The 22297-nt window shown below is 40.4% G+C and overlaps 1 protein-coding gene across 12 annotated transcripts in view; it reads right to left on the bottom strand.

Moving 5' to 3' along the window:
* MED12L (mediator complex subunit 12L) overlaps nt 1–22297 on the bottom strand; it is a 377954-nt gene that overhangs the window by 269555 nt on the left and 86102 nt on the right. For all 12 annotated transcript variants that reach the window (XR_009185439.2, XR_011648585.1, XR_011648586.1 and 9 more), the window contains 6 exons: nt 15335–15504; nt 13436–13546; nt 11683–11952; nt 8157–8306; nt 7287–7386; nt 6828–6964 (listed from right to left, as the gene is read on the bottom strand). Coding sequence is in view for 9 of the 12 variants with exons in the window: in XM_058295148.2 (XP_058151131.1) it covers nt 6828–6964; nt 7287–7386; nt 8157–8306; nt 11683–11952; nt 13436–13546; nt 15335–15504 (938 nt within the window). In the remaining 3 variants the exon portion in view is untranslated. The remainder of the gene's footprint in view (nt 1–6827; nt 6965–7286; nt 7387–8156; nt 8307–11682; nt 11953–13435; nt 13547–15334; nt 15505–22297) is intronic.

Here is a 22297-nt window from a genome sequence, read left to right as displayed (position 1 = left end):
ATCAAAGAGTAAAAGTAATATACTATGTTACGTGAAGTCAAAGAAAAGTAAATAAAAGTACAAGGTGGAGGGCGGCAGTTTATATCTTGCCTCCCCTTCCACAAACATGCAGTATTTCAGAATACAGAAAAAAATATCTGATAACACAACAGTTGGGTAAGTGTGTAAAATGAAAGGCAATCCCATTCCTGACAACGAGTCAAGGATGCTGGCCTTAACAATTAGCATCATTTGGAAGAGACCTAATAGTCTGTAGATGCTAACGAAGTCTTCCATTCTTTAATAAAGAGGGGGAGATAACAACTAGCAACTATATTTGAAAAGCAGACTTCCTTTAGAAATTAAAACATACTTGGTGAGATTCTATGCCATTGCAAAATGGGAAATTTCTTAATATACTATTTAATATACTATCTGTGATGAATATAGACTCACTACTGTAAACAAAGGCTAAAAGGACTTGAATTGAGATCAGATACCAAATAAAGAGCTTTAATAGAACCCTTAATCTCAGGCTAGAAGGACATACTCATAAGTGAAATCAACCAGTCTTACTCAATGTGAAATAAAATGGATAAAAATATTACTCAAATTACAGCAATAATATGTTAACTAGTGACTTCCGTGCAAGTCATATGCTTTGCTAGCTGAGGTGCATTACGCAGATCTGGATGAGGTACAAGAGTCACAAATTAAAAACACAAGCCTGCTGCACACCCTCACAAGTAATATTTCTAACAGTCAGGATGACCATACATGGTAATAGGCCTAAGACAACCACAAACTTGCACGATTTTTTAAATACAAACAGTAGTCATGTTTAATAATATTTATGTGTATGAATGCTTTCATCTGTACATTTTCCAAAGATATTTGAGATGGCTGATTTTTGATGGGGAAGAGAGCATGTTTTCCTAGTCTCGCATCCTCAGAATTCATGTGGCTTATCTTGAGGTCCTGTGACATCTAAGAAACAAAACATAACACGGAAGCAAAAAGAACTTCCTTCTTTTGTTTGTTTAAAGACAGTACAACCATTAGGAAGAGAGGGGCAAATAAGAAAATATTACACAATTTTGAGTATCCAAATCAACTAAATGTCATTAATTTGCACTGTGCCCCCCCAAAAAGGAATATGTAATCCCTTCAATCATCAACATTTGAGTAATAATACAAATGGAGAAAATAGAGAGGAGTTTTGAGAAATACTTAATTACATAACAGCCACATGTTGGAAGAATTACACAGTAAATCTGTCCAAACATCCTTGAAAAGTACATTTCTATCACAAATAAAATAATCAAAGCACCAGGTAATTACCAAGAGGGAGTACTGTATGAAACAATGTACTTTAACTGCTTGTTTTTATGAAGAATGAAGGAAACATACAGCTGACAGGAAGGGAAACAAATTTCTAAAACATGGTGCCTTGTTCTACTTGCTTGACAACCAAAGATGCCCAGCCGGGAGCTATCGTGACTGGCCTTTACTAAGTGCTGACCATCTGCCATCATACGAGATGGAATGGATGAGTAAGGTCATTGTACAGGCAGGGAGACTGACGCTGACAGTTAAGTAATCAGCTCTTGGCAGCCAGGCCAAAATTCAAATCCAGGTCTAAAGCTATGTACACTACAGACTGCACAACTAGAGGACCAGAACTTTCTAATCTAGAAACTGTTTAGCAAAAACTGTCAAACAATTTTTTTAAGTAAATTAGTTTATTCCTGCAAATCAATGTGCCAATATTAAGATATGAAAATTGTTCTGGGCAATCACAAAGGTCTTTCCCTTCTTTCTCCAAAATTTTATGACATATGTTTGTTCAACTATATTATTACCTGAAATTTAAAAAAAAAGAAAGAAAGAAAGATGCAGCACAAGGAACAGAGGACATCAGGTACTACGGTGTCTTTGTTGAACCACTAGGGATTCCAATTCCTGTTCCCGCATCAACAAGCTGGGTATGAGCTTGGACAATTATCTTCTAAACCCCAGTTTTCTTATCTGTAAAGTAGGGAATGAAAACACATGTGTTTCACAGGCCAGGGAAAAATTAATTGAGATGGCACACTTAAAATAGGGCCTGGTGCTTAAGTAGTACTAAAAAAAAATGTTGAAAAAGAAAAAAAGACTTGTACACAGGCTCAAAAACAAAACAAGAGACCCAGCCCCCTCTAAACAGATTAACTGGCCCTTCTCGGAAGCAAAGTCTAAAGCCTTAGCTAGACACACAACTTCTCAATTATGTTAATACAACTGACCTTTCACTAACAGATATTTCTTTTGACAAAGAAGAAAATGACACGTGTACAAGATTAGTAAGGCTTCCTTTGATCATCCGGTAGGAAAACGTAACTTCTGAAGCACAACCTGCTTCTGGCGGAGCCAGTCATCCAAACTATGAAAATGCAGCACGCCTCCATCTCAACAGGAAGCCATCCATGTGCCTCTTCCTGCCTTGCCTGACCACCCTGGAGTCTTGGTTTTAAAAAGAAACTTTTCCCTTATGTCAAGCAAAAAGATCGAAGCATTTAAAAGAGCACGATCATCTCCCCCAGAACACGGTACTGCAGCCACCTCACCCTGGCAGCAGCTTATGACAATTACCGCGCCCCCCCAAAAAAATACTAAGCTCGATAAACATCTACTGAACACCTGTGAAGCCCCAGGTATGGTCCTAAGGGCTGGTGAGATGCTGGCGAGCAGAAGAAACCCAGACTGTGACCTCCTGGAGCCACAGGCTCGTGGGAAGACCAACAGGGAACAAGCACAGCAAGGGCAGACGCCGACTCTGGGTGTCTTTGAGACCACAGAACTCTTAGGCCTGCTTTGGCTTGGCAGACCCTACCAAAGGTGAGTGAAGGACATTATCTGGACTTAGAACCCCTGCCATTCAGAAACTCAGTAAGATCCTGTCACAGCTCTTCATAGACCTCTTCATGAACAGTTTAAGCATAAAACTAATACAAACAACGTGCATGTAGGATTTCAGGTTTTCCGTGCACGAGGTTTTCATTTCAGTAGTATGGAGAGAAGAAATACAACACTGATGCTGTTCTTAAAGTGCTGTCCAGAGCAGCTGGTTTGGCCTTCTCATAACTCAAGAGAAAGTTTGCTTCCTGGGGCACCAGAGAGAGAAGTAAAAAGGCAGCTCCTCTTGCCACCTTTAGGCTTTTCCTTCTGACCCATGTCCCCAAGGCACCCAAAGATGCAGCTGTTTTCCTCTAACACCCAACACAAACAGGGAGAGAAGCCAAGAGGAAGGAAGTGGTCAAAGGCTCTGCAATGCTGAAGGGGGAACGCTCCCCCGAGGCTGCTGCTCAGGCAAGGTCAGCAAGGCAACCCCTTCCCTCAGGTCCGAGCAAGGCGCCGTCAGTGCTTGAATCGGGAGGCCCCCCACCCCACCCGCGCATGCCAGGTTTCCAACCACCTCCATCGCCCAGAACATAACTGGTTCTGAAGCACATCAGTGAGTACACACCTAAAGCACACACCCGCAGTCGGACACCGGAGGCATCTGAGCACAACTGGCTGGGGACATGCTGCCTGGCCTGCGGAGTGTTTTAAGAATGGGAAAGTACACATACAAAACTGGACATCCAGCTTCTCTTGAAACGTTGGACGGTCAGCCAACAGTGGGTCTGCAATCCCAAGCAGAATCTGAGAGAGGCCACCCTTTCAGACGGGGTATACCCGCTCCCTGGCCCCCACGGCTCCCGCCCTTGCAGCTGCCTTATGCGCAGCAGCCCATCTCCCTGATTCCACCTGCCTGCTCACCGCGGGCCCAAGTCTCTGAGCCCTGACCTAAGTGTCAGTCTCTCTATCTGACGCTACATGGCAAGCACATCCAAGTGGCAGAGATCTAAATAAACAAACATTAAGGGTTCCACCTCCCTTACTATACTACCTAAGCCCTGACATAGAAGTGGTAACTGGGGATGGGGGGAGAGAAAACGTAAAGGAGTAACACGTTCCATGTGGAAGCAGGGAAAGCTGCCACAGCTTCACACTCCCAAGTGGGGCAGTTCCAGCTCCTGGTCTCTCTCGTGGCCACATCCAAGCACAGGGCAGAAGCCAGCCTCACACCGCTTCGTCCCGGGTGCATTTCAACAGGCTTTCACCAAATAGAGGCTCGCACGATGCTGACCTCAGACCCCAAGCTTCTTCCATCTCAACAGCTGCCTTCCCCACTCCACTCCCTACAAGGAAGTGGAGAGAATTTGTTTTTCCCCTTAGTAGTTCTAGAGAAAAGGGAATTGAGGAGGATGAAGCTCAAGTCTCCCAAAGGAGAAGTGAGGAAGCAGCTGTATAACCAGGGGCCCACACGTACGTATCTAGACACAAGCTCTGGCAAGAGCAAACCTCAAACCCACTGCAACTACAGAGGTTGGTATTTTTTTTCTCTTATCTATCACGTTGTCTAAGTCCTGACAGAAATTTTGAAACTAAAAACAGGGAAGTACATTTTAAAGAAGTTGAAATGTGTTTTTGAATCCTAACCATACCGCTTTACACAATTCCTTGCCAGAGAATTAGTAGGTTCAACTTCCAATACAATACTCATAACGATTACTATTTTAAACAACAATATCAATTTTAAAACCTATTTGTTGTATTGTGCTTTGTAATTATCAAAGTGCTCATGTTTCCTTAGGAATTAATAGGACAAGTACCCTATGCTTGTTTAACAAGTAAACTGCCCTATGGCTGATCAGAGTCAATCTACCTCTACAGAAGATACATGAAGCATATACACTGACCCCAGAAGTCAAGACATCGATCTCTGGTGAAGACCAGGTAGAGCTGAAACTTGGTCGTTTGTATGCATACACATACATACCTTGATACACACACAAACAGATGCCAGAGATATAACTTTAAAACTTAATGTTAAATAATGGGTTTGTCCATTCAGTCATTCTTTCTGACAAATTATTAAAAAAAGAAAAAAAAAAAAAAGAAAGTAACCAGTCTGAATTATGGGTTTAAAATGTAGTTTTTGTCTTACTCATAAAAAAGCCTGTTTACCACAAAGCAACCACACATATCAGCTCTTTCCGGAGTTGAACACAGTTACTGCTAAATGTGACAACACTGATGCTACTTGCAGAGATGTTCTGTGGCAGCCAGGACCCTCAGACCTGAGCACGTGCTGCCCTCTAGTGGTGCACATGACCCAGACGCTGATGTAGGAACACACGCAACCGGAAGCGTAGAGCAGAGCTCTCCAAACAGCTTAAAGAAATTTTTTTCAGTTAAAAACTGCCAATATGCATATACTTATTTATAACTTCTTTACCTATAGGACCCCTAAGTATCTTCATTATAAAACTTAGATCGAGCTAAGTAAAAGTTTTAAAAAATGTCATTTAGCTATAAGTTCTATTAATTTCCTCTCATACCCCAATTGTTCATCTCAAGTACCCCACACTCTGGAGACATCTGCACTTTAAAGAGAATGCCACAGAGACTGTGACTTTACTCAGAAATACCACAACATAATTTCTGCCCTTGATAAGACAAATCACACCCTTATCGTTTTCTCTTTAGCATGCTTATAGGTAACTTAAGTCTCCGTAGGTGAGTGGGACGCTAATTCTCAAGTTGGTCAATTATTCACTGAAAAGCTAGGCTAACTGCAAAACTGAAGTGGTACTGATGGACTCGGTAAAATCCTCACCAGGGAACAGCTAAGTTTTCACGGTCTAAGAAAATTAGCAATCCACAAGGCCATCTTGAATTCTGAGTATCCTTACTGCCTTTCAGCTATCTCATGTCATGTGTTAAAAATCTCAGGACCCTTGAGGCCATTTATAGATGAGAGCTCTTGTTACAGATAGAAGAACTTTACGGTTTCCACCCCAAAAAGGCAGAGAAACACTCTAACCTGTCTAACAAGCCGAGAATTATGAAGATATAGTCTGTATGATCTCCTGAAGCATTTCTGAGATCCCCAATGAGTTAGAAGTTACACTCAATCAGTACCTAATTCAACATCCAGTTGGCAACAGTGGTCTCAAAACATCTTGAGAAGTGGGGTTGATGGCTCACAAATTATTGCAAAAGGAAGAGTAATCTGGAACATATATCAGGCTCACATGAAAGTAGAAGGAAAGGTTTTTGGTTGTTGTTTTTGTTGTTTTATCTCACTTCCAGCTCTGGATTCCCAAAAGTCAGTTTAAAAACTAAAGATTTCAATCAGTTAACTAAGGCATTCCTCAAAAGTGGACTCTGTGTCTTGAAATTTACCTCTCCAGCACAGGTGCCCAGCACAAGCCTGACACATCATAGACTTTTCATGGCGAAAGAAGACAAACTTTGTAATTCCCCCCAAATAAGGTTGGGGGTGGGGGAGAAAGTCACTGAAGATGCTATATATGTAAAGTGGCTCATTCTTAGTAGTTCTATCTCTATGAAAAAATAAGATTAAAAATTTCCTAGGAGTTTTCTAAGACCGTGACCACAGGTATACATTCATCACAGTTTGATAAGCTAAATATTAAAAATATACAACCCCTAAATTAAACAATTGCACGAAGTCAAATCACTAGATGAAGAATATTTAGCTAAAAACTAAAATAATGGAGTGATAGTAAAAGGGGCAAGAAAAATCTTTCCAATCAATATACAGACCAGCCCAATGGGAGTTTCAATTTAATAATGGTGGGTGGTCATTTTATTCCAACAACAGAATGATTTCAGAGTGCAGGTGTCTGCTTAAGATCTTCTAATTCATATGTAAGACTTCACCTTTATATGAGAAATTAGAATACATGCTAAGAAAATAAAAGGTGGGGGGAAAAAACAAAACAATTATTAACTACCTCTTGGTTGTCTTTGTTTTGATTTGCCCAGAAAATCTTATGATAAAGCGTCTCCATCGAATTGCTAGAATCAGTTCGGTCAAAACAGTGACGATCCAAGACTTCCAATGTGTGCAAAACCCGACTAATGGTCACCCCTAGATACAGAAATTAAGCAAGAGGTTAAAGAGGTCAAACAAAGCCAGCACAGCATAATACAAAAGTATCATTGTGTAGGGCAAAAGAAATTCTCTAAATTATCGTTTTTTGACATATATGATTTTAAAAATTGCTAACGAGACCAACCCTGACATTCTAGACAGGTAGGCTCTAAAGGGCATAAACTGAAAAATGTCCTCAAAATTCACTAGGTGGCTCTGTTGAAAGCTTCCTTATTCATCTTGAGTAATTTACAGGAATCAGAACATGGCATAAAGTCCCAACATTCAAAAGTACTCATTTTTCTGTTGTGCTCTATACCTGCTGTCGACTCTTGGCACTTGTCAAAAGACCATCGAACTTCCACTGCACGGCCTCTTTGTTTTATCTGCTGCTCTACCTCATAAATCCTTGCCCGAACCTGAAAGATAATTGCTTCTAATTAACTTGTGCTTGGAAAGCCACGGTGGCTGTCTAAATCATGTTAGGTTTTTCCGCACGAATAGAGTATCCTGTGGTGAACTACAATCTTGACTGCATTACAGAAAATGCAGACTATTGCCCAACGAGGGCATTTGTAAGCATTTACAAGTGGTGATTCGATACCAGTTTCATATAATAATAAATGCTCATAAAAATGCTCACAAATAACTTTTACAAGTGAAAAAAACTTAAGACATAATTTAGAAAGGTGAAAGTTCTTTAAAAAAAACTTTGAGTCATTCATTCTCCTATGAGTGAAAGTAACAAGAAATGTTTCTTTAAGTAAACTAGTAAAAGACGAGATCTTATTCCAAATATTAGTAATGATCTTGTGGTTAAAGTTTCATAAGTCTTTGAAGCAAAAAACCCAGCACTTATAATAAAAGCATGTAACAATGACTAAGTATCACAAACTCCTCCTACAGGATTTATGGTCATGTATAGAACCACCACCATAATTACTGTCTGTGTGGCAAAAACCCTAGCAAGTATCGCCCAGCAAGAGGATGAAAAGAAAGGGAGCAACTTCATTAACTTCTGCAGTTCAGAAGGGCTCAATCCTTTCCCAAAGTCACCCCGAGAATTAGGGGGCAGAGCTGGGGACGACATCTAAGCATCTGAGATGCTAAAACCAGAGCTTGGCCCACTACGCCCTGCTGCCTCTCGAGGATGAAAATACCCATCTAACCACCATAATAGAAAGTCTACCTGCTGATTGAAAGCCGTGTTCCCACCCGGCATGGGTAGGCTGGAAGGGGCCACCTGCAGCAGATCCAGGGGCGAGCCTGGGTTCGTACTCTTATTTTCATTTGTGGAATAATTCCACACCAAGGCACTTGGGCAACAGAGAGTGACAGTCTGGAAATGAAGCAGGAAAACCAAGGTATTTAGAGGATAGAGAAATGAACATAACAGTAAAATAGAACATAACAGTAAAAATAACACCTTGTAATTCTGTTACAGTTTTCTGATTTTAAAATATGAACATCTTGCCCCCACTGTCAATTTTCCAAATGATAAGATGAAACTGATAGAATTATTAATTTGTAAGGAAGTACAGCCATTGAGAAGTTAAGGAAAATTCCAATTCAGAAGGTAATATTCCAGCACTAGAAATCAAGGAAACTTAACAAAAATGCAGTTTAACCATCAGTTGAAATGATACTTATTTCATTTAAAGCCTTGGAACTTAAAAAATCAGATGCAATTAAAATATGTAATTTTTAAGGTCACTAAAGTCCAAAAGGGAAATATTTAAACAAAAAAATCTCTCAATATCTTTTATTCAGAGTCTTCACAATAATGGTGCCATAAGTGAGCAATTTCATAAACAATGGGTGGACAGTGACCCTGGACCAGGGTTCGGCAAACATTTTCAGTAAAGGACCAGATGATAACTATTTTAGGTTTGTGGGCTACATACAGTCTATGTCACATATTCCTCTTTTATTTTGTTTTGTTTTAATAACTCTTTAAACATGTAAAACCCATTCCTTGCCCATGGGCTGGAGTTGGCCTGCAGGATGTGGTTTGCCTACCCCTGCCCTAGACCCTTGCAGATATTTTCCTTTTTTACTCAAACCATCTTGCACCATATGTCCATCTTACTTCCACCACATGGCAACCCCAAGGGGTGGGTATTGTCATTCCCTAATGTTACCAAAGAGGAATATGAATACAGGAGATTACTTACCAGCCCAAGGTGAATTCTAGCGCACATGCTCGAAACCACTATGCTCTCCTGCTATCTCCTTAATGTAGAGTAAATGTATGACAGCTCACGTTTAATTAAGCTGTTACTATGTGTTGAACTCTTTCTGGAAGCTGTCACCATAACCCCAACCCTATGGATAATACGGTAAGAATCACCAACATTCCCCATTTACGTAAGGAGAAACTGAGGCTCAATGTTACAGAGGCTTAAAATCAGGTCTGTAAAGATTCTGAAGTGTATGCCTTAACCATTATGCTATCAAGCCACTCAAAAGCAAACTATGTGAGATAGATAATGAACACAGCCTTGCTTTTTTTCTAAAATGAAACATTAAATATAAAAAACTAAATTTTGCAGAAACCAGAAGGCAGACGTGAAGGACATCAAGTCTCTGAAACCCTCCAACTCATTTGTCCCCACTGGACCACATGCCTACCTGCCCATGACAAAGCCCATCGCCGCACCCATGTTTTCATTTCCAAACCCTCCCATCTCAGGGTTACTGACCTATCACACACTCCCTTCTCCTTTCCTCAGGCTCTCCCTCTACTGGTTTACCCTTACTTTCTAAATATGCTCAATTTTTTTTTAAAATCTCTATTGGCCCAGCAACCATCTCTATCTGCTACCCATTCTATTCTCTTCTTCCTTCTGTTTCTCAGAAAGAACAGTTAGCACTATTTCCACCTCATTCTTCATCACTCCTTGATGAATCTGGCTTCTTATTCACCACTTAGCTTAAATGGCTCTTTAAAAGTTCATCAGTGACCACCACATGGTCAAACCCAACACGCATTCCAGCCTTCTTCATAACAGACTTCCCCAATACATTTGGCACGACCCATTACTAACTCCTTTTTAAAACTCTCTGAAGTACCTAGGGAAGCAATGTAGCACAGTGGAAAGAGTGTGGACTACGAATTGAGAACATCTTGGTTTGAATCCCAGCTTTCCCAATTAATTGCTGCGTTAGCTATGCAGCATTTCATTATTGGGGGTACAAGAACAGCAATGGTTCCTATCTCATCAGGTGCCTCTAAGAATTAAATACTTAACATATGTAACAATTTAGAACAGTGCCTGTAAAATAATAAATGCTAACACGATGCTGATGGTAAAATCATAACAATAGTGTTCTTATTCTCACTTTGGTTCCACAACGACAGGTTCCTCCTGTTCTGTCTCCAACCTGGCCAACCCTTCCTGGACTCCTCTGTGCACTTTCCTTCTGCCCATCTCTTAATGACTGGTGTCCCTCAGGTTCCAAGTCCTCTCCTACTATAAACTCTTCAGGCCAGCTCACCTCTTCTCAGGGTTTTAACCATTCACGTGGCTGTGAGCATTTCAAGTCCACACAATCCTCAGACTCAGATGTGACAACCTCATGAATGTATCTTCTTGGGGGCCCTAAGGGAACATTAAACTCAAAGTGGCCATCAATGAACTGACTCTTCCAAACTGATTCCTTTACCTTGCTCTCCTACCCTCATTCCCTGCCACCACTCTTCCCTCTTCTCTGGCCAAAACAATCTACTAAACCACACAACTGACTGTTCCTTCCCTCTGATGACATCTCAAGCATAAGGGCCACAGGGCTACGTCCTGACTCCCAACAGACTTTATATTTTATGTTCCACTAACACCAACATGGATACAAGATGAATGGCCAGTCTACTGGGCCTATTCCTGCTGATTCTTCTGCCTGGAACACCTTTTCGACTTAACTTTTTTTCACTCCTATTATAAGACCTAGCTCAGAACCACATCCTCCAGAAAACCTTATATGAATTCCAGGGTAGACTACAAGCTCCACCTCTCAAATATCATCGCTCCCCTCCACCTCCATCAGTCCTTACCATACGATATGGACACTGCCATTCAGGGGTCCGACTTCCTGACAAGATATAAACTCTACCAGACTGGAGACCATGTCTCCACGGCCATCCTGGCCCCAAATCCCTTAGGGGGACACGTTAAGTACTCAAGAAATGTGAACTCCACACGATAGACTGTGAGCGCCTCTAGGGCAGGGCTCTCTCTCATTCCTCAGTACATGCCCAGGGACCTGGGACTTTCTGGTCCTGGAACATTCAGGGACCACACACACAAAGATGCTCGCCAAGTAAGCAGAGCCTGATGAATAATTTTGTTTTTAAAGAAAAAAGGAAGCAACCAATTCAGGGTATGGAATGAGGAAGCCTAAGGAATGCTGCCATGAGAAGCTCTATCTTTCTGGAAGAACAATAATACAACGGACTTATTCTGTGGGTTCCCTGGAGGATTTTTCATCGCTGAACTGCCTAATGGCCCTAATAAAGGACTGTCACAATAACTCCCTTCTAGACAGAGGACAAATCTTCCCTAAGGTTCATGAACATAGGGAAATAAAAACCTAAAACTTCGACCTATCAATTACTCTAGTGAGTAAAGTCTAGAGTTGTGACATGAAAGTTGAAGATCCCAGCCACACTGTTTCCTATGTTCTATTTTAATATAAAACAACAAGGGCCAAGAACTTACCTGTAACATACAACTAAGTCCGTAAACCAGAGGACCGTGCTGGGCACAGGAGAGGAAATCTGAGAAGGCCAGCTGCACAGGGCTCATGCCGGGGCCGGGGGTGCCAGGGCTGGGGGCCCCGATGCTCGAGTTGTTTGGTCCTATCATCATGTGGGGCGAGTGGGCAGCGAGGAGACTGGGGCTCTCACTCAACAGCAGGGAAAGACGCCGGGCACAGAAGTAGGCAAGACGACGAGACAGGTAGGCTGACTGAACAAACTCATCTGAATACTGGGAAGGAGAAGGACACCGTAAGTCAGGCATGGCTTACGCTACTGAGTTAAATAACGATTTTTTTTTTTTTAGGTACCAGGGCCTGAGATTGAATCCGGGACCTTGTATGCAAGAAACCAGGGCTCAACCTCTGAGCCACATTAGCTCCCCTGAGTTGGTTTTCTCATTTGTTTGCATGTGTTTTCTTTTTTGCTTTTTTTAGGAGGCACTGGGAACCATACCCAGGACCTCCCAAGTGGGAAGCGGGTGCTCAACCATTTGAGCCACATCTATTCCCAAATAACTATTTTAATGCACTTTGTAGTCATTAAAAAAAGAAATCCCCATAGTGAGCAATGTCCTGTAGAGATGCAATGTGAGCCAGTTATGTAATTTTAAATTTTCCAGTAGCTATTAAAAAAATAGGAAACTTGTCAAAATTAAAATAACATTTAACTTAGACCAATATATCCAAAATATTACCATTTCAACATGTTGCTAATATAAAAATATCGGTGAGAAATTATACATCCTTTCATACTAAGTCTGAAATCCAGTGAGTATTTTGCACTTACAGCATACCTCAGTCTGGACTGGCCACACTTCCAGGGCTCTGCAGCCCCACGTGGCCAGCAGCTGCTGTACTGAACAGCACAGGGAGAGACCCTCTCAGGGAGGACACAGAGGCCACAAGTGTGCTACCACCTCTGGGAAGGGACAAAGGCGAGAGGGACACTTACCTCTCACTGGACACCCTCTCATTTTGTGTGAGTTAGCATATGCATGTATTGCTTTTCGAAGAAAATGTTAATTTCTTTAAAATAAATCTCATCTAGAGAGTCTAAATTTTAACAGATCTTAACCAGTCACTAAAATAGGAAGTTTCCTTCTCCCATTGACTCAAAGAATGTCAAAAACATGTAGAAGATCCTCTATAAACTTAAAAGAGATGATCTGTTTTGTTTTCACAGAAATCTGTGTGAATCAGGGAGGCAATATTAAAAGAGCTGTTTGGATAGCTCAGTGAGGGGAGAAATTAATATGGGTACAATTACTTAAAAAGGACATGGAGAGAGCTATGTACAGAGGGGTAGCATAGAGAGATTGAGAGGTGATGAGTTATGTTTGTTTATTATTATTGGAATAATGAAAATGCTCTAACAATGACTAAAGTGATAAATGCACAAATATGTGATTACACCGAATACCACCGATTGCTCAGTTTGGATGGATTTATGCTTTATTAAATGTATCAATAAAACTGATTTGTTAAGGAAAGAAAAGCTAAAAAAAAAAGGGACATGCTGATCAAAACCGCTAATGCAAATACATGATTGTGAAAATTTATTAAGACCTCTACTGCATCCCATGTGGCAGCAAAGGTATTTTTGCCTTCCATTTCAAAAAGGGAGTTTTCCTTTTTCCCCTCTACTCACCTAATCATTCTTAAACTCATTTCTTGCCCATAAAATCAACTTGCTCAAAGTGCCATGTACTGTACCTGCAACATTAGTGGTAACAAAAGTTTAAGAAGATCATCATCCATTGGTCTGATTTTTTCTAAAACATCCAGGATCCATGTCAAATATTCATGTTTTTCAAGCATTCCTTCCTTAAGGGAACAAAGAAAAATTGTACTAATAATGTTAAAGACAAACCAACTAAAATTCAAGACAAAGCATTCTTATGGCTAAGTATTATCATTACTATTATTATTATTATGGCTTTTGTTGTTGTAGTAAAGTGCAGTCTCACTGAGCATAGTCAAAAACCTAAACTCAACTAAGGACTAGTGTTTTTTTGCTTTGATAATCCTTATCCTTTTAAATTAAACTGATTCCTATAAGAAAGGAAATTCATAGGCCTCTACACTTCCAGGGCAAGTCTAGCTCCTGGCCAGATTTGGGGGGAGTATGAACTCAAGTTCATGGGAGGAAATTTGGTCAAATTGGGCATTAGCTCCAATGTCCTCTTCAGTAGCTCCCCTCACTATCCTAAAATGAATTTCACTTACTATAACCTACCTATGAAATACAAATGTTAAAATCAGTATAATCACCTAAGTGTAATATAGAGAAGAAATGAATTTGTAATGTATAAATATTCCAAAATGACATTAAAAAAAAAAAAAAAAGTAACACCCCCCAAAATTTCCAGAATGACCCATAAAGGACGGTACAGCTCCTGATGAGACCACTAATCTTGATGTAGCACTATAAACAGTTTTGGTCTATTGCTTTCATATACATATATAAATACCTACAAATATACAGTTTTTATGACATTCTAGGCATACAGAATAGGTATTTGATGTCATATTGTTTTGTGTTATGAGTCACATCATTAAGCAATCTTCATCATCATGATTTCCAATGACTACATAACAATCCATCCACAAGATGCTTTTGTTCATGTAACCATGCCCAGGCTTCTCACGTATAAGTAGAAAGGTCACTTTCTTATTTCAGAATATTGCAGGTAAAAATACTCTGAATTTTTAAAAAGTTAACAGTTTTTCAATTAGAATCATCAATAGAAGACCTAACTGCTTCTATAAAAGAAATAATGATTTCAATACTAATCCTTCCAAAAACATCAAACATGCTAGTAATAATAAATGAGAACCATTCTTTCCAAGAATTCAGACTAAAAAAGTCTCAGCTGAGTAAGTCACAGAAGCTCTGGAAAGACACTGAAGATGCTCTATTAAATGCCACTAGGGTTTGAGGTTTTAGGAAAAAGTAGCTTACCATCTGAAAAATGATAATTAAGGTTCTCAAGGGGAAATTTAGAAATAACACATCCACTTCACCCCCCTTTTTTTCTGATCAAGATAGCAGGTACTGAAAATCCATGCTAATAATACACCTTCACCTTAGATTATACCCCTTTCCAAACCTTGCCAGGAATAAAGACTGAAGCAAGTATCAGCACAAGCGCCCTCTTCTGGTCAAAATGATTTACATCCACTCAATGTCCCTAGCCATCCCCTGAACAGTTTGCATTTTGAACTGCAGCTGAACCAAATCATGATTTTTTTTAAATAACTAAGCTCTAAGCAAGATCTACTTTGAGGAGGTGGCATTAGCACAAAGGTGTTTTTGAATAAATATGCCCAATCATTTGCCAAAATACAATTTTAAAAAGATGATATTTAGTACTGCAATTACAAAGTAATTAATGGCATTAAAAGAACTGACATCACGGAAAGTTGTAGAGTGATATATGTAGAAGAAGCTTCCATCTCACGGTAAATATGTTACCTTTAACACAATTCACTGTGAGAAATGTGAGACTGCTTTCTTCGCATGTACTGGTTCATACAAAGATACATAATTTAACCCCAGAAAACTGAACTCTACTTACTTAGAAGCGTTCTACACAGTCTTGGAAAGGTTACCTGGAACATGTGAAATGCCAGCTTCTCGTTGTACTCCCACTGCTTCATCGCTTGTTCCACGTCCGGAGGCACAGGGACAGGGCCGTCGCCCGCACTGGAGGCCATGTGGTAAAAGTCAGAAATCTTCGCCAGCTGCTCTCGAAGATACCTGGTCGAGATCTGTGTCCACTCTGCATTTGAAAAGAGAATGAAAAGGGAAAAAACACCATGTTCTGAATTGATGGACACAAGGGGTATACTTTTTCTCCCCGTTTGATTATCTTCAGGATTACAAAACAAACCTCTATTACATTAAAATGGCTTCTGCACACACAGTTACTGTTAGGAAAGTGTGCGCATGCCACGCTGGTGGGACACGGCCTGCCCTGGAGCAGCCAGTGAGGGCATGGACAGGAGGAGCAGGCAGCTCTGCCCACGTGCACCCATGGCCCTAGCAGAAGGGACACCCACTCTCGGGTTAGGTCCACCTTGTGCCCCTCCGGGTTCAACGACAACTACTACAACAAAAGTATCGAAGGCCCCAAGTGCAGCTCTCTTACATTCTTCAGGCTCCGAGTTGGGACTTAAACATGCCGAATTAAGATTTGTTTTTTTTTTGTTTGTTTCCTATGAACCTCTCGAGGGCTGATGCTCACCATGGGCTCGACGGTGGAAGCAGCGTCCTGACCTGCACCACCCACCACCTCGGGACATCCAGGGAGAGGAGCACAGCTGCCCTCCTGGGCAACCGTCTGGACCTCCAGGTGTCCCTGAACTACTCTCCTCAACAGTCAATGCCTCAGCGCTCAGTCAGAAAGGGTGGTGAGCAAAAAGGTACAAGAGAAAAGGCAGCATCAAAAAAAAAGAAAAAAAGAAAAAAAATCACTAAAATTATTCAAAAATGCCTGCCACGGGGGCACACATTAAATCAGAGTTGCCTTGGGCAACCTAGAGAGACTTGACGCCAACTTCAGCCCATTCTGTGGATAAAAATGTAATAATTGCATGTTCACATCCAAATGTCCCCAAGAATTAGTGAAACGGCATTTTCAGAAGAAACCACCCTCCTGAAAGATCACAACACAATGCTGTTTTCCTATTATTTTGGCAATAGTATTCTCCCAACGTCTTATTTTCAATGAAACCTATAAGGACAACAGAGTAGAAACTAAACATCTGTTAATAATTGTGTGTGTGTACGTGTTTTACGTTTTAAGTTCTGTTAAAATTACTTCACAACAGTGCCCTGAGATAACTACTGTTAAGTTTTGGTCTGAACCACTTATTCTAATTGTGTCTTATTTAAAATAAAATGCACATGTTAAACTCCAGTAATAAACCAATGCAAACAGATGAGCAGATACTAGGTCAACGTGCTGTTCCCAGTTTAATAGTTTTTCTGAAAGCACCACCGATAACAGATATTACCGTTAAAATTAACCCACTGGCTTTAAAAACAAAAGAGTAAAACCATCAATGTCATCATCTTTTTGTGTCCTTGTTATGGCCCTAATAGCCTCATGACAGTCACTTATTCAACAAAACAAAATGCCAACCATACAGACGTGACAAGTTTAGCTTAGCTATAATAAGCAAAAACAAAAATAACAAGGATTCAAATCCTAGCTTTTGTATGCCAAGCCTTGCTATTAACTCCCTCTCAGTATGGCGCTATTCTGAATATCCACAGAAACAGATATGCCTCCAGAGCTAAAAATAGCAGATACATACATACTCCCCTGCTTTGTCTAGAGTATATTTCCTTTTTAAGATTTTTTTAAAATAGAATACATGTTCATTAGAGAAAAATTGCAATGCAGATATGAAAAGAAGGCAAAAACCATCTGTAAACCTATCACTGAGCTAATGATTAAATATTTTAGTATGTTATCTTTCTAATCTTCTTTCTTTGTGTGTGCTTGAATGTAAACAAAGACTTATCTTTTAAAAACTGCTGAATATATAATACTATTCTACAAGCTGACCTTTCTTGGGAATCCATAAATGCAGCTCTCTTAGTTTTGTGCTTTAACTAATTGAACTTAACTGACATTAAGTTGTCATATCGTTCAGACAGATTGTGAAATCTGGGACGTGCGACAGTCAAGAGTGGATTGGGACAATAATTTAGGATGCACATAAACAAAATTTTCATTAAAAGTTGAAAAGAGAACTAGTAAATGACCACAAGTACTGCACCCCTTAAACTTATTAGGATTCACTGATATCTCTTGTGGTATCAGTAACAAGAGGTCACTGGTAAATTGCACAAGCCGCCTCGGGAGCTATTCCACAGCTGGAATTGGAAGATCCACTTCCCAAACACAGGAAGGAAGGGACGGATGGGCACCAACTTCATCTACTGATGAGTAAATTTGACAGGCTAAAGTGTCATCCTAAGAACAGCTAAGGGAAACGGACTTGGCCCAGTGGTTAGGGCGTCCGTCTACCACACGGGAGGTCCACGGTTCAAACCCCGGGCCTCCTTGACCCGTGTGGAGCTGGCCCATGCGCAGTGCCGATGCATGCAAGGAGTGCCGCGCCACACAGGGGTGTCGTTCGCGTAGGGGAGCCCCACACGCAAGGAGTGTGCCCCATACGAAGAGCCACCCAGTGTGAAAGAAAGTGCAGCCTGCCCAGTAATGGCACCGCCCACACTTCCCATGCCGCTGACGACAACAGAAGCGGACAAAGAAACAAGATGCAGCAAATAGATACAGAGAAAACAGACAACCAGGGGAGGGGGGGACTTAAATAAATAAATCTTTTAAAAAAAAAAGAACAGCTAAACTTTGAACCAGTTCAAGTCAGAATGAGGCCGGTCACCACCATGTTAACTCTGTGCCTGGCACAAGGGGAAGTGGGGCGGACTGAAAATCATAGTGCTGGTAGGGACCAGGTACTTTCAATCTAGATTGGATTGCAATTACCTACAGGTACATTTAAATGGCACAGGCTGAATAATGGGAAATCCACCTGGGCAACTGCTGTCATTTTGGGCCCACATGGCATAGACTGCTGCCCACACCTGCAGCTCCAACCCCACCACAGTCAGGGGAGGAAGGCGTGTGAAGCTTCATCGGTCTCTCCAGGCAACTACTGACAGTCTCGACCTGTACAACCTGGATTATTAACCACAGCTGTGGCTCTGTCCCTACCCCTGGCAAAGGAGAAAGGTGGGAAAAGCTTCATCAGATGCTGGAGCAACACAGGCAGATTCGGTCTCCACAGCTTACAGCACCAACTACATCCTCAGCTCCTACTGCACAACCATCAAGGGAGAAAGGGGAAGAAAGCCCTAAAGAGAGAAACTGCACCCAGAATGAATCCACCTAGTAAGGCAGATGCCAAGACACCAACAAAAATTACAATCTACACCAAGACACAGGAAGATATGGCCCAGTTAAAGGAGCAAGGTAAGCCTCCAGATGACATAAAAGAGTTGCAACAACTAATCATAGATGTTCAAACAAACCTCCTTAATAAATTCAATGAGTGGCTAAAGACAATTAAGGATACTACAAAGACAGTAGAAAAGTATGAAGAAGAATTTGAAAGCATACATAGAAAAACAGCAGATCTTACAGGAATGAAAGGTGCAATAAGTGGAATTAAAAATACAGCGGAGTCATAACAGCAGATTTGAGGAGGCAAAAGAAAGGACTGGTGAGCTGGAAGACATGGCCTCCAAAAACGAACATGCAAAGAACAGGTGAAGAAAAGAACGGAAAAAAATTGAACAGGTGTCAGCAAGACAGCAAGAGCCATGCAAATATATATGTCATGGGTTTCCTAGAAGGAGAAGAGAAGGGAAAAGGTGCAGAAGGAATATTTGAAGAAATAATGGTAGAAAATTTCTCAACCGTATTGAAGGACATAGATATCTGTGTACAAGAAGCACAATGTTCTACCACCTGAATAAATCCTAACAGACCAACTCCAAGACACATACTAGCCAGAATGTCAAATCCCAAAGACAATGAGAGAATTCTGAGGGTAGCAAGAGAAAAGCAATGCATAACATATAAGGGATACCCAATAAGAATAAGTGCTCATTTCTCATCCAAAACTATGGAGACAATTTAATATTTAAGATACTGCAAGAGAAAAGCTTCCACCCCAGAATATTATAATCTGGCAAGACTGTCTTTCAAAAATGAGAGTGAGTTTAGAATATTCACAGATAAACAGAAACAGAGTTTATAGCAAAGAGATCAGCTTTGTAGGAAATACTAAAGTGTATGCTACAGTATAAAAAGAAAAGACATGAGAGAAAGGCATGGAAGAGAGTATAGAAATGCAGATTATATCAGTAAAAGTAACTAAAAATAAAATATGATAGATAAAACCCTGAGGTCAAAATGGGTGAAATAAGAATGGCTTTTACAGTAATAACACTGAATGTTAATGGATTAAATTCTCAATCAATGGACACAGACTGGGGAAGTGGATGTGGCTCAAGCAACTGGGTTTCTGTCTACCATATGGGAAGGCCCAGGTTTGATCCCTGGAGCCTCCTGGTAAAGACCTGCACGCATGGCAAGCCAGGGCCCAGGCAGGAGCCATGCCGCAAGATGATGACACACAACAACAAAAAAGAGAGATGAAAGGGAGAGTCAGGGTGAAACACAACAGACACCAGGAAATGAGGTATACAAGTGATAGGGAAACTCACTCCACATCGGAGGTCCCCAGGATCAAATCCTGGTGAATTCTAGAGGAGAACACGAGAAGAGAAGACAAAAGAGAAAGAGACACAGAAGATCACACAGCATATGGACACAGACAGCAAAAACAGCAGGGTATGTGGGAGGGGGGAGAAAAAATAAAGACACAGATGGGCAGAATGGATAAGAAAATATGAGCCATCTATACGCTGTCTGCAAGAAATTCACCTTAGACCCATGGGTACCAACAGACTGAAATGAAAGGCTGGACAAAATTATTTCCTGTATGCAGTAACAAAAAAAAAAAAAAAAAATGCCAGGGCAGCTATACTTATATCAGATGAAAGGGACTTTAAAAGACACTAGTTTACTTGATTAGAGTATCCAATCACATGAGATTTGATCACCACAAATGCCTGCTTGAGAAGAAAGCATCCTTCCCATACCCTTCCCCAATGACCCTGGAGGATGCATTGCATCCATCAGAGTTTGCCCAGGAGCCACCAACCTGAGATCCGCTGGTAGGCAGAACTATCACAGGTGGATTTCTGGTTGGCTTATGTTTGTATATCAGTTTATCCCTCAGAGAAACAGTATGGTCGGAGAAACAAGTAGCAGTGTGGCTTTAGGTGTTGGTTTAAGGAGTCTTTAATTTATAATAGTATTTATTTGGACACTGATGCAAAAATTATGTGATTCTAAACTCTAAGTAATACATGAAGATTCAAATATCAAAGGAAATTTGGGTGATTCTATAAATGAGCATCATGGAAGATTGAGTGATGGAAGATTGGTTTGTGCCAAAGGAATTTAAAGAATAAATAATAGATTTGCTAAAAAAAAAAAAAAAAATTAAAAAGACACTAGGTAATGCACAATCTGAGGAGAAAGTCAGGAAAAAAAATTCCACTTACAATAGCACTCAAAAAATCAAATATTTAGGAATAAATTTAACCAAGGATGTAAAGCACTTGTATTCAGAAAACTACAATGCACTGTCAAAAGAAATTAAAAATACCTAAATAATTGGAAGAACATTTAATGCTCATGGATTGGAAGACGAAATATCATTAAGACACCAATTCTACCTAAAGTGATATACAGATTCAATGAAATTCTGATAAAAAAATTTTCCACCAGCATTTTTTAAACAAATGAAAAACACAATTATCAAATTTATTTGGAAGGTAAGGGATCCCAGATAGCCAGAAACATCTTAAAAAGGAAAAGTGAAGTTAGAAGGCTCTCACTTCCAGAGTTGAAATTACTTAGCTACAGTGGTAAAAACAGCATGGTACTGGCACAAAGACAGACACAGAGACTAATGGAACGAAGCAATGGTTCAGAAACAGACCCTTATATCTACGGTCAAGTGATTTTCGACAGCTTGTCAAACCCACCCAGCTTGCGCCAGAATAGTCCATTCAACAAATGGCGCTGGGAGAACTAGATATCCATAGCCAAAAGAAAGAAAGAGGATCCCTCTCTCACACCTTATACAAAAATTAATTCAAAACGGATCAAAGGCCTAAATATAAAAGCAAGAACCATAAAGCTTCTAGAAGAAAATGTAGAAAAATATCTTCAACACCTGGTGGTAGGTAGTGGATTCTTAAAAGCAGTAAGAGGAGGGCTGGGAAGGACTACTGATGCTCAAAGTATGTAGACCTTTAATTAACTTTAAAGTGTGGAAATGTATAGAGCTGATGATAACACATTATAGTAACAACTGGTTTATAATGGAAAAGGTAGTCTAGGGATGTAAATGTCAACTGAAATAAAGCTAGAGAATAATCTAGGGACTGAATAACACAGTGAACTCAGAGGAGGATGAGAATAGTGGCTGATGGCAGAGATGTGAAAGTGTCCTTCTGTGAGCTACAGCAGATGTACATCACTAGTGCAGGGTGGTGGGAATGTGGAGAAGCATGGGAAAACTACAACTGGAATGACCTATGGACTGTGGTTAATAGCAATGCTGTAATATTCGTGCATCTATGCCAAAGATGTACTGTGTTGATGATGGGGTAGTAGTGAAAAAGTGTGCCAAATCTACACTACAGACCATGGCTAGTGATAAGTCTGATGATACTATCTCATAATCTGTAAACAATATTCCACCACAGTGTCTTGTGGTGGTGAAGGCATGTTCTATGGGAATTCTACATATGTGCATGATTGTTTTATAAGTTCACAACTTCTATAATAAAAATATATTTTAAAAAATATTAACAGGGTGGGTTGGGGGGAGAGGGGTGAGGAAATACACCAAAAGTAAGATATGGACTATAGTTAGTAAAATTATACGATATTCTTT

The sequence above is a fragment of the Dasypus novemcinctus genome, chromosome 4, assembly GCF_030445035.2.
Source record: "Dasypus novemcinctus isolate mDasNov1 chromosome 4, mDasNov1.1.hap2, whole genome shotgun sequence".
Classification (NCBI taxonomy): domain Eukaryota; kingdom Metazoa; phylum Chordata; class Mammalia; order Cingulata; family Dasypodidae; genus Dasypus; species Dasypus novemcinctus.
Note: the sequence above shows the minus strand (reverse complement) of the source record. Positions and strands in the feature narration are given on the sequence as shown.